At 38.8% G+C, this 13522-nt stretch overlaps 1 protein-coding gene and 1 long non-coding RNA gene across 3 annotated transcripts in view; one reads left to right on the forward strand and one right to left on the reverse strand.

Moving 5' to 3' along the window:
* LOC119912725 (cadherin-12-like) overlaps window positions 1-13522 on the reverse strand; it is a 105692-nt gene that overhangs the window by 68615 nt on the left and 23555 nt on the right. Inside the window, exon 2 of the mRNA XM_038732022.1 lies at window positions 490-910. Within this exon, the coding sequence (XP_038587950.1) occupies window positions 490-735 (246 nt within the window). The 5' untranslated portion in view covers window positions 736-910. The remainder of the gene's footprint in view (window positions 1-489; window positions 911-13522) is intronic.
* The window catches only part of LOC119912741, a 32872-nt gene that overhangs the window by 19044 nt on the left and 306 nt on the right, over window positions 1-13522 (forward strand). The window contains exon 3 of one of the 2 annotated variants that reach the window (XR_005446205.1): window positions 12881-13060. The exons of the other annotated variant lie outside the window; for it this stretch is intronic. This is a non-coding gene — a long non-coding RNA (uncharacterized LOC119912741). The remainder of the gene's footprint in view (window positions 1-12880; window positions 13061-13522) is intronic. 2 annotated transcript variants of the gene reach the window in all.

Consider the following 13522-nt stretch of genomic DNA (forward strand, 5'->3'; position numbering starts at 1 on the left):
ATGTTGGCACAGCTCCATAAGCATGTTTAGATTTTAATTCCACGCCTGAGACCGTTTATGTCTTAAAACACAAACAGGGACAGCTTTACAACAAGAGCATTATCAGATTAAAATGGTGAGGCTTAGTTCCAGGGACAAAATGAAAATCGGTAACTTGCGGCAGTTGTCATCAGAGTTGGTGGATGCATTTGTGGACATGTTAGTAGTTTTGTTAAAAAGGACAGCACCACCCAAAATGTCTCATTGTTTATAAACATGTATTCTTAATAAATAAACATGTTGGGATTTTTCATTGATATTGCCCACATGAAACCAGAGTAGCTTTAAACATACTCTACTTTAGTGTTCTTTTCTGTTCCTTCTCTCCTATTTTATCGCCGTTCTATCGTTCCCTCCATTTACCACCTATTCAATTTCTCCCAAGCTCCTTACTTTGTGATTTATGACTTCTCCAGCACCATAAAAAACTGGGAAAATAAGGCTTTTTACCTTGCCCACATACTGCGGGTCTGACCCCATGTACTCCTCCAGTACAAAGAACTGGTTCCACACCCAGCCCCTTTTGACCCGTTGAAATCCAGCCGCCCCATTCCTCATCGGGCCCACCAAGCTCCTGACGTGCTCCCTCCCTGTCCTGCTCCGTCCCAGTGGTGGTAAAGGTGGACGTAAAGAAGAGACTGAGCCTTCGTCGACAAGAATCCAAAGGAACAGCAGCAGGCAGTTCCTTGTTAGCATTGGCGATCTGTGAGGTTCAGGTCCCCAAGGTAAAGTCCAGTGATGAGAGCAGAGCCACACTGAAACAACTTGTGAAGCTGTTTATGAGGAATGGTTGAGGTGGGGGTTGTGGCAAACCCAAAGAGCTTTCCTGGATCTGTCAGGGTCCCACTCAGAGATTTATGGAGCTCATCACCTGAAGGAGAGAAAACAAATACATAGTGTGAAGAGATTGCTTTTTGCTGAATCCCCATTACATGCATTACCTATTTCTGCCATATGCATTAGGTTAGGTCCATAAGGTTCAAATTTATTGTCATATAGGCTAAACTTAAAAAGTACCATGTACATTCTTAAATAAATAATATAACAAAACAAAAATAAATTGCTTAAAATTATAAGTCACTGCGAATTATGTAAGGTGCCTATTGTTGAATATTCTGACAGCCTGGGGGGAAAAATACTGTCTTTGAGGCAGCTGAGCTCTGGTCTGAGCTCTGATATTCTGTAGAGCTAGACATTATTCTGATTGGAGACAGTCCAGGAGTGTCTCATAACACTCATGGTAATCATAGACAGTAGGTGTGTGGTTTTAATACCCTGTTCATAAATACCAAGGCTTTGATGGCACTTTTGTCTTTACCCCCACCTCCCACCTGCTTGGCGATGAATGTCAATATTCATGACATTCTCGAATATAAAAATAACAGAATTGTTTGCCTAGTGATAGATTATCTCTGCAGTAGACAGTCATCTTGGATGTATAGCCTAATTAGCTAGATTACTTCTCTTGTTACTTAGTTTTTGTCTCTGTAGTGAAAACTGTGAATTTTTGCACTGAAATTATAGGCCACCGCACACTGTTCCACAGACCTGTCAGTTTTACTGCATTGATGTAGAGGTTGAAATTCATGTATTATTTAATGACAGTGTAATGAGAGGGTGCTGATGAGCTTTTATGTTATGCTTCACAAACCATGTCTTAGTGTTTTTAATCAAACCTATCGGGAAGCTGCTGAAAATGGAGGTAAACCATTTTCAGGAAACTTGACACAAATGTGCAGCAGTTACTTCAATGGATGGCAACCATCTGAAGATATAGCATGACGTATTGGCAGTTCATATATCAAATTGACATGTGTACTGTATGAGATGTCAGTGCAAAGCGGCACGCTCACAATGATTTCTTTAAGATACTGTGCTTTCTCTCAGACATCACTCCAGTGAAGAGCACAACAGATTTGACAACCAGCGACCACAGGAGATTGTTCCGCTTGCCGCAGTGTGACAGACGTGCGTTCTATGAAAGAAGCAACTCGTATAGAAGACTCGTAATATATAATCGAGCTCACAGACATGCAGTAGAATATTTAATTTGTTCTTTCTTCCAATACATTTTATGTAGTCTTCACGTAGTTCAGTTGATGTACCTGTAAACATTGGCAGGAATGTGGCATGTCACACAACTGATTTTGTGTGCTTGAGTAAACCACAAAAGAGAATAAAAGTGTATTCTGAAGGCATATTTTTATAAACGCATATTGCAGACTATTTGTTTAAATGCAATTATTTTCCTTTTTTTATAATATAATTATACACGTTCTCTGCTGTAAAACAGACCCTTTGTAGTATACTTGAGAGGTTTGTTTGAGTAGTGACCAAATACAAATTATCCATCCCTCTTCAATGCAAACGAAATTAAATGCAGGTAATAACCGAATAACCGAATAACTTGTCATCTTAGTAGTATGTGTAAACTCATTCATAAAAACACCTTAAAGTAGAGATTATAAAGTGACACGGGATTACAAAAGTCCATCTTGCTCAATTAGATTCCTCTACACATTGTGGCAAATGAAAGCTCTGAGTGTAAATAGACAGAACATTGGGTTGTAAATCCATATATTTGTTGTCAGGTTATTTTGGACAAGTATCACATTTTCATCATTAAGAGGACTAAAATGTGTTCTTGTAATTCAACAATCATTCATTACACAGCCTAATGCGTAGGTGAAAAAGAAATATTACAGAACCAACCTAATTTGTTAAGCCTCATTCATTATTGAGCAAACAACGATTGCACTGTTGCTGTTCACACCTTGTTTGCAATTCTGACTACCATATCAACACTCACGCATTCCGCTCTGGTCTTGTTATGAGACTCTTAATTGCACTGAAAACAAGAGACGGGAACCACAAATGGTTGGAATGAAGAATGGAGCTAATGGTTTCTACACCTGGTTTATTGTTCCTCTCTCCTTCCTAATACACTTATAAGCTGTACAGTAATGGAAGACAGCGTGCCTCTAATTTCATAACCGGAGCCCTCATTGACATCATTGTCTTTGATTAATTATACAGACGTGGAACATTGGCTTCAGAGGGAGATTACTTCAACAAGGTTATACCACGCACCCAGATCCATTTATTCTCTCTGTCACCACAGTATCTTAGAAGTCAGAACTGATCTGCAAAGTTCTCCATGCAAAATTGGCAGGAACTATCTTGACACGGGTCGGACATGCCTCTCCCGCAGGTCACTCCTCATTTAGCATTGACATAATGGAAAATGACTGTTCCCATAATTCCTGCAAAATCACGCCTCTGCCACTGTACGGCCCTGGGAGGGCTTGATGCATATTTTATGAGATAAGTTCATTAGCATGTGTCGGGCTTCGGTTGTGAGCCTTGACCCGTGTGTCTACTTCAGATAACAGGACGTAGTGGGCTGACAGCGTTCTCACACATCACCTTCAATAATCAAAGAACATATGGCTAGCCGATCTGCTGGTGCAGATTACCTCCCACAAGAGTCTCCCACACAAAGTTATTAGTCGTCAAGGCTGCCATAAACACCGCAAACAAATAAGTAGGCATTGACTCCTGGAATGGAGGGGAGAAATTAGTCACTGGATAAAGTTCTTGTTTTGCATACACTTTCATTTCTTGATACATTGTGGGCAGAGGTCTTCTCTTTTTTTTCACCTTTCTTTTAACAACTGAAGTGTTTTGCATTGTGGACTGACATGTCTTTTAGAGACATAAAGAAGTCATAGTTGTTTTGATAAGACATTGGACCTGCCTATTCGTGATTCAGACAGGAATTAATTAATCATCAAGGAGTTTTCAAGAAAGCTTTTGAAATGGTAAAAATTGGGTGTGAGAAGCATATAAATAGATTTCCCGAATGAAAATATTTTGATTAAATCGCTTCATGTTTAAATTGCTCTTGGATGCTCTACATGCAGTCCTCACTCTTTTGTGTCAGTTTATAGGGATTCATTTCACACTATTCAAAGATGTAACATTCATCTAATGATCATGCAACCAAAGCATACAGTTAACTGTACAAAGGGGCAGCAGTAGTGCAACCAGGGGAGAACAATACAGTAATACAATATAGATCATTCATCATTTTGTGTGAGCCCTGTCACAGGCAATGTTTTACAGCTAATAATTAAGTGAAGAGAAGGTTGAGTAAATGAATTTGAGCTGATGGACTTGAAGATAGGATTTGGTGAGGTGTCCTGAACGCGGATGTTGTGAGTTGCCAGTCCAGAGCTGCTTTTTGGGAGCTGACCTGCGATTTGCACCTTACATAATTTAATTACATGACAATTGTATTTTTCAATTCATCAAAATTTATTCCACACAATAAAGCTCCCTGTATTTTAATATTCTTTACATTTTTGCACTCAAACCCATCTATGGATCCCACTAAGTGGTCATCTGTTCGATCCACAATTGAACTGTGTAATAATGTAAAAAAAAACAAACTAAGAACAGTAACCTGTGAGACTTCGAAAGGTGATTTAGTATCTTTAAGTGTTACACATATATCTGAATGATTGTGTTAGCTTTTTTAATCAGTGTAGATGAATGCACTGTAGAGCTGTTTTTAAACTTTTGTTCAGGCATTATAATCAAGGCATGAAACCAGACACTATTTGAAGAGAACACAGTAATTTTTTTAATATATTATATATTATTATCATGTAAAATAGTTGTTTGTTTTTTTTCGTAAATTATATTTTAACAAAACATGTTGGAGTTTCTTCAAATTAAATGTTTATAGAAGAAATAGTCTAATTTAGAAGCATTTGTTGTATTTTTAATTTTTTGCATTTAATGTCAAACTATCTGTAGCTAGGCCAACAATCATCAATTCGCTGCAATTAAAAGAAAGAAATAGACCGTTTGTCTCTATTTTTATGCGTCTCCACACATGCATCAAACAACCAGTAGCATAGTATAAAAGATAATGTTGTTTTCAGCAGCTGATTGTAATAGTGAATGCTTCTCTAATATAATAATAATAACAACAGATGTGTCGAGGTTGAGCACTGTCACCACGATGATCAATCTTGGGGACAAGGAGAAGGAGTGTCAGTCAGTCAGGGAAATCACTGTGAAGACATTGTTTTTGCACAGCTGAGGCCAAAGAGGACTGTAATATCATTGAAACCCTTCAGGGGAAGAGTAGGAGGAGAGAAGTGTAGGAGGAAGCAATGTAATGAAAATGGGAGTAACAACACAGCTGGCCAGTCAAGCTAAATGATCAAAGAACAGCTCATGCGTAGGTTATAGCACAAACAAAGTAATGAATAGTGAATAAAATGGCTCTTTTAGTTACTCGGGTTATTTTACTCATTTACGACGCAGTTTGGCCTAACCACTCTATTTGTTGGGCGAAAAAACAGCTTTATTTAAATGTCTAGGTATGAAACAGTGACACTTCGGGCCTTATCTTATACCCACACAGTTCAGCTGAAGTTTCAATGCTAGTTTCCGACCGACGCAGCTGTCATTTTCACGCCCAGTGCCCACGTTGTGTAAGTAGAAAATGTACCTGCGCCCACATGTGCCCATGGTCAGGCGCATTGTTGGTGCATTGCTGTCTTGGTTTAAAGTATTTCCCTGCTATTTAAAGGGCTCACTATTCAGATTTTAAGATTCACCTGCTTTGGCAGATTGGTGTTGACGTGTTATTTTATTTTATTTTTTTACCGGCTGACGCCATTGGACCCTCACTGTCCACTGTTCCTACCGTAACATTAGCTAATCAAATCAAAGCGGCTTCAGTCTCTAATTGTGACTCAGAGGTAGGCTATCTTTCACATCAGCTGCTGCCAAGTATAAATATCAGAACAACGGCTGACTGTAGCCTATAACATTTACATGATAAACAGCAGGGCTACGGCTGCTTACTGACTTTTCCCAATAGACACGCACACGCGCACACACACACACACACACACACAGGCGAGCCTCTCTGAGCCGCTAGCTCAGCGTCAACACAGAAACCTTTACAAAGGACCATGAATGTGTTCATAGTGACGTCAAAGGTCCAGCAGACTCTGTGTATCCAGGGCAGACACGGAGAGAGTGCCTGTCTGTCACTGTTAACAGAGACTCCAGTCCGCACTGTGGTTCATACACTTCACTGATAAACCACAGAATTTCTGTGGAGTAACGTTAGGCTTCATGATCAAAGAAAGTTTTTATAACACGTCACCACTTCTGTCCACACATGCTTCCTTTCTCTCGGCCATCCACATGAGCTCTCTCTTTCTCTCTCCCTCTGCTCCGAGATTGAATCCCACTTTTTTTTTTTAATCAATTGATGGTTTTTATAATGTGCTATTCACTCGCCATATCAAAAAGCAATGTGCCAGATGCAGGCACATCTGGCTTTTAAAGGGAATGGGAGATGACACTCTCATTGGTGTAATACATGTTACGCCCAAAACACACTTATGATTAATTAAGAGACTAAATACAGCTCCTTGCGTCTTACTTGATGCACCCTGATTATGCGTCAACTAGCAAAAGTGGAGTTAGACACTCCTTAAATGCACTTTCATCATTCACTTTAGACCATGCTTTGTAAAACGAAAGATACTGCCCTTTTAAAGATCTTTTGTGTTTTAATTGTGCTATTATGATATCCACTGGAGGGCTGTTTGCATGCATGGCTTGTGCACAAAGCTATGCACAAAATTGGGTTCCCTGAACAATGGAAACATTGATATGATCCGATGAGTCGTCTTCCCCACTTTTTCTTACATCCCACGCACATTACGTTTGATGAGAGTCAAAGGATGCCTTCCACTCACATTATGTCTGGGCAGTTGTTAAACTCTGTAAAATGCTGTGTGCACTCGTACCAATAATATGATGAGTTTTCAGCAGAGTCGCCTGTCGCCAGTGACGCAGCTCCATCTACGATATTATAATAATGTTCCCACGCACCCCTTATGTACTGTATGTTTGTTTTTGTTATATAGTGATAGGTGCTTCTCTTATTTTCTCCACCCCCTCATCATTACAGGGGCGTTGCCAGCAAAACACTTTTGCAATTGGCTACCTTGCTGAAAAACTGATTCCATTAATAACCTGTTTGATTTTAAAAGAGATGATACCACTATTGAATGCCAGTACTAAGTTTTTTGAACCATAGATTTGTCCAGCAGAAGAAGAACTCTATCTTTCATTGAGTTCATTAGAACACTAAGACAGTAAGCCAAAACACAGTCTTTTAATAGTGACAAATGGCAACTACTCCCTTTGCCAAGGCTATTTCTGTGATAAATGTGGCTCGATGCTTACATTACTGAAGTGCTATGTCTGCAGAACCAGGACAGGAAAGAAACGTTACAGAAGGTTTTGGTCGTGTTGGGGAAGCTGCTTTTGAAGTAGTATAGTTTTACAAGCTGACAGTTATTTAATATTGGAAAATGTTGGTCTACTGAAATGTTACCCACAAGAAATCAACTTTAGTTTTACCAAAAGGTCTCAGTCAGAAATGGTAGTGTTAACTAAAATATATTACACAGGCATTTAAGTTATAGACTTGGGCTACAACTGTGATTTATATTTATACTATGTAATCAAAATGTTTTTGTTTGTTCTACATAATATTTCACCTGTAGATGTCCTGCGGATCCTAATGATTGGGCTGATTTTAAAGAAGCAGTTTTCAATCTTTTACTGAACTGTGTTTTTTTTTTTTCCTAGTGATGCAGCACTGCTCCCTTTTACCACGGCAGGGCTCTACAGTATAACAGTTCACGCGCATGCAAGTGAAAATGAAGGAATGGGAATGTATTTGTGCACACCAGTGCGAGTGACTCTTGAGTTATGATACCCAGATTGGCAAAATAATGTTTGAAAATAACTGATTTGCTTAGCTCTGACTCCATCTGTCTTTCTCATTAATTAAAGAGCACTGTACAAAACATTCAGGTGGCAGCTTCTCTCTTCTGACCATCACTTTTGCCAGTTAAAATGACCAAAATAATGGATAGCAGCACATATCAACTATCACTAATTAATGTGAATTCCGTTGCTTGAGGGTAGGACAATATTAAACTTGTATGCTGTCTGATTAGTGCTCTCTGCAAGCTGGTGTCTGTTCTCAACCAGAAATAAAATTGACCGGGACATCCCTGAGTTGAGGAATAAGCATGGCTTTATGGTGGAAACACTGACGAGTGACTGTCAGGAAGCAGAGTCTGGTAATAAAAGCAAAATAGACGAGGTTAGGTATGTCACAGCAAGAAGTACAACAGATGTCAACTTGTCTTTTTATTTTTTTTTTTATATGAGATGTCTGCCACTCCATCACTCCTACGTTTCTTCTTTCACACCTTCCTGTCAGAGACAGTAGTGTCAGCCCCACTCCCAAACCAATTAAAGTGCTTATTCTGCATCAACAAATGAGGGAGCAATATTTTCTTTGTTTTCAGATTAAAAGAATGCATTCATGTGTTAAAAATGAATAAAAATGTGTTCCCTTCTTATTGTACTAAGTAGAATATGTAAACTTCAAATAGCAGAAAAGTAATAACTGTTCACCACACCAAATTTTATTTACAAAAATGCATTTAAACTACTACTGTACTCGGGACTAATCATTTTTTCCACTGCCTATTTTTTGTTATACCACCATTAAAAAGTAAAGTATCAAAACAACAAATCGTTTTTATTTATTAAGTTTCCTATATCCTGGTAATCCAGTGCTGAGCTATCTTTTGTCATGTCTTTGACATCTGAAGGTTTGACAGATACAAATATTCAGAGTCAGGAGACATGCCTGATCTTATTCTGGAGCAGGAAAAGACAGGCAGCTACAGAGATGAAATGAAGCAGCCCTGTTGCCCCAAGGCAGCCGTGGAGCACCATTGGTGCACATGCAACTGTTGTCATCCAGGCAGGCAGTTCTCAAGCATGTAGGGCTACAACTATTTGACCCTGTGACTTGCGCTACGCTGACAACAGTTTTGTGGGGCCTCTCAACAAGGGACTGTCGGTTTCCTCCTGTGACATTTTGTTACTTTTTGGCTAGTGTAGAAAGCTGAAGTGATCTTGAATGAAGCATATAATTTCTGTAACACATGCACACTACAGAAAAACAAGGCTGAACTGTGTCTGGTGCAAGCAGCCTGTTAGAGAGACCTTGCCAAAGCAGCTGATGGACAAAGGTGTTGTTGTTTTAAGACTAACTTGTGACCTTAAAATTTGGGTTCAGTCACAAGTCAGTTGGCTGCTCATAAGAATCTTTTCAGAGATTTGTGAAGTCATCATGACTACATGTCTGTCATGCGGGTTCTTTCTTTAAAATGCATTTCGTGCAAGAAAAAAAACTTCTCTGCGATGCAACCCTAGATTACCCATTCTCGCAATATTTTCCATTATAGTGTGATTGAGGCAAAGCAGACTAGATCATGGACTGACAAACAAAAAGGCTTCATCAGTTCAATTTTGTCTATTAAGGAACCCTTCATATCAGTGAGTACATGCACTCCCTGAGATGGTATACCACCTTGAATATAATCCAGTGATGATGAAAAATAAATTAGCTGCCTGTCCTACTGAACGAAGGTTGCCTTGCTGTTAGAAACTGAACTTTTCCCCCCTGAAGATATAGAAGGCTTAGCTGTAGAGACAAAACTGGCCTGAGGCAATAAAGAAGCACCACACTGACTCAGCTCTCCCCGATGTCTGGATCCCCTGCCAACAAAGTCTATGATGCAACAGATATGGCTCCAATGAAAGGTTATGATTAAGGAGGAAATATAAAACTTCAGATAGGCTCCCATGATCTAAATTATGGATTTTTCTTTCTAACTCTTAGGTGCTGTGGATAATCTGTGAAATAGCACGCACACAAAGTACTCCTAAAGGTGGAACAGCTCAAAACATAATCTGGTTCCTGTTGTTTGAGTCAGAACTGCCACTGTTCCCTGATCTGAACTGAATGAATGTACATTAAAATAAAAGGTGTGAACGTGGAGACCTGTCAGCACTCAGCTTGACTATGAACCTACAAGCCAAATTGACAGTAAGGGGAAACTAGCTTTACCTGCTGCTACAGGGTGTACAGCGCTTTGTTCCCCACTGCTTCAGTTTGAACAAAGAAAAGACAGCCTCTAAGGCTGAATTTTGAACCCTGTTGTTGTGTTACAGAGTGTCATTAAATTCTGCTGAAGGCAATGCCAACTATTGACAGAGGATGTTATAGAAGGCAAGTCAGATTATAACAAGACAGATGGCATTGGACAAGTGGTCAAGCAGCTAGGTGGGGAAAGAAAAATCCCCCAAAGCTGTGTGCTTCTAACAATCAGTGGATTAGAGTATCTTTTTGTGACTGGTCTTCTCTGCCAATCTGTAAAGCATGTGAGGCAGTCCAATAACATAATGATTTTACTTTGGAGCTACCACACATGTTGCTGACATGTGTTGATGTCCCACACTCACACTAAATACATGATTCTTATCAAATGATTAACAATACAGTCAGTAAAACCACACATCTCCTGCTACCGTCATGAAGGTAATTTAATGGTCCTAAAGTTCTGGAGATTTTGCAGTTGATAGGGGACAAAAGTTATTTTTATTATCCTTTAATGCAATGTAAATCTAGTCCCTTATATTGCCATATTTAATGCATCAGTATCCCCATAATTTGTGAGCTAGAGGATGGGCCCCTGGAATATAGTATATTAATTTAGTCAAGGTTAAACCCCTTAATGAGGGGATAAATTAAGGAGCAATAGGGGTTACCTTTGGTCATGTAAATACCATTTAGCAATTTTTCTTCCATTGTGAGCATTTCACCTTTTTCATTGTATTAGCTGAATGTCATTTTATAGAATTCAGGGATTTTCCCTACAGACTCCTCGTCTCCTGTAGACAACACCCACCGTCTTATCATTAAATATTGATTTGGCATCATACTAAGAATGTCTAATTTGATTTTGAAGAGTTTTCTAAAAGCTCCCTTGTCCTTTTTCAGACCTGCATAATGACATGGTCAAAATCAAAGGTGTCAAATTTTGGCTGGGTTGTGGATCGTGGACATCTCTTTCAAGAGTGTTTCATGTTTGCTCAGCTTTATGTTCATGCTTCAGTAATATGAAGGCCTAAAAAAAAAAAAAAACTGGGCTTCGGAAGGTATGAAGTATATAAACATGCAGAGCCACCAGTATGGTTCCTGGCAACAGAACAGAGATGGCTGACAACATAATGCTGTTTTCTAGCCGACAGTATGGCATTCTATGCAACAGAAACTTGATTATGTGTGTCAGAAGTAAAATATTCAGTCAGCAAGCCCACAGCACAGATTTTTACCTTGTCTAATGATTTCTATTATAAGTAATAAAGAAAAGCAATCAGCTGTACAGATACTGTTGCTCATTTCTGGCTGCTGGTGGATGTAACATCACCATAAAGCCTTGTATTGAGCCAACTTAGTGCTGATCCAATATTGTGGAGCTTCTCCGGCATGGTTAATTAGTGTTGTCTTTTATGAGATTATACAAAAAAGCATTTTTTAGTATTTTTAAGGTTTTATCAAGCCTTCAGTGGATATGGGGAATCACAATTTTTTTTTTAGGAGTTTGGCCTTTTGTAACCTTCATCAGTCATGTGTGCGGCTGAAACTTTATGAGAAAACAATTGATGTACTGCAGATTGGTCTCTTTAATCACAGCTGAACAGCTTTAGCCTATTATAGCTGTTGTCTTCTCCTAATTACCCTGATCTAATAAGTGCATTTGCTTGCTATGACAGACATATATCCCAAACTATTATGACTGTCATTATCAGGCCGTAGAATTTTTCACCCAACGCGTTTCCCATTTTCGCTTAATTAGACATTGCTAAATGTTAACAGATAAAGCTTGGGCGAGCAAGTCAGTCTGCGTTGAGATTTACACCCAGGCTGAGCAGATGGCAATAAATTAAATATGAGAGAGAGACAGAGAGAGAAAATGGGCAGTGGCCTTAACAATTCCTGAATTCCTGTTTAATGTTAGCAGAAAAAGAAGCTGCCATGTTCACTTTTGTGGGCTTTTTTTGAAGTTGCCAGATTCTCTTCTAATCCACAAATGTGGAGCAGGTATTATGAGCAGTTCCACTGTTTGATATTTTGTTTGTCATTTAGTGTTGTGGTTCTTAACTTAAAAAACATAGCTATTACGCATGGCAGATTTAATATTCCATTTTATATTCAACATTTAGATGAAAAGGTTTTCACTCCAGCAGGCTTCACAATTGAGGGTCTAAGGACAGAGGGTGTTGTACGCTGTACAGATTGTAAAGCCCCTTGAGGCAAATTGTGATTTGCGATATTGGGCTATATGAATAATACTTGACATCAACCTCAGCCTGATGTTGATGCAGTGGACAGATAATTCTCATTTCACACCAAATGATTCAACTTTCTCCTGTGTTTGGTGAAGTGGAAAAAAAAAAAAATCTTGCGAGCATGTGTTGAATAGAATCGTTCAACTGTTCATTTTGAGTACACACCAATATATGAATAGTAAGCTCCTCAACATTGTTATTCACTGGAGCTTAAATAGGGCTAACATCTTTACCTCTCAGTCGACTGAATGCTAATGGCATCAACACTGGCATTTATGAGACTTCTCTTGTGGCACAAGTCTGTCTCTGTCACCCCGTACAGAAATGGAAAACTCCTCCTACATCTGTTCGCGTCACCACCAGTCGATAATGCAGCCAGCTTTTTGTGCTGCAGTATGAATTTTTTTTTTTTCTCAACTTGAAAAGTAAGTACAGAATAAGTTAATGTTGAATACATTTTCTCAAACTTGTGTTCAATTGTCTTTCTTTCCTTTTGTTTACATTTTCCCCACCACAGTAATGACTGCAGTCGACGGGGGGATTCTCAGCCAGTGAACGCCTTATTATTTGATTATTTGAGACTGCTCTTAAAAGTGTAGAGTCTTGGTGACGCTTAATTAAGTGGCTCTGATGGTGTGGAGCCATCACACGCGATTGAAGGACAGGGAAGAACTGAAAACAAATTAAGCCCTTTTGGGTAAGCACTATTGAGAAACAATGTGGTGCTCATGAATATGAAAATCAGCACTTATCGTGGTGTGTGGCAAACGTCTGACTGAAATACAGTGCATTGTTTCTAAATTATATGGTAAAAATATGGTATTTTTTCTTGTGTGAAGATTACGTGAAGAGGGTTATGGTAGCAGAAATAATTATTTTTCCTGATGTCACAGCCTGGCATATTACTATTCTTTTGAGAGTCACATGTGATGAAAGTAAGCTTAAATTTAGTACAATTTACAAAGTACATAACAATGGCAGTAACAAACTATTTGAATGAAGACATAACAGTAACTTTACAGTGTTTACTGTGTGTACAGTTACATTCATTGTCATTTCTTTTTGAGTCTTCTCTACATATTAACAACTATGGATTAGCTCTTATTGTTTAAATAGGATGCATTGATTATGATGATTCGATTGCACATATTTTCATACA

Source organism: Micropterus salmoides, unplaced genomic scaffold (assembly GCF_014851395.1).
Source record: "Micropterus salmoides isolate LMB-PRFRI ecotype aquatic unplaced genomic scaffold, ASM1485139v1 Ms_hic_scaffold_1, whole genome shotgun sequence".
Lineage (NCBI taxonomy): Eukaryota > Metazoa > Chordata > Actinopteri > Centrarchiformes > Centrarchidae > Micropterus > Micropterus salmoides.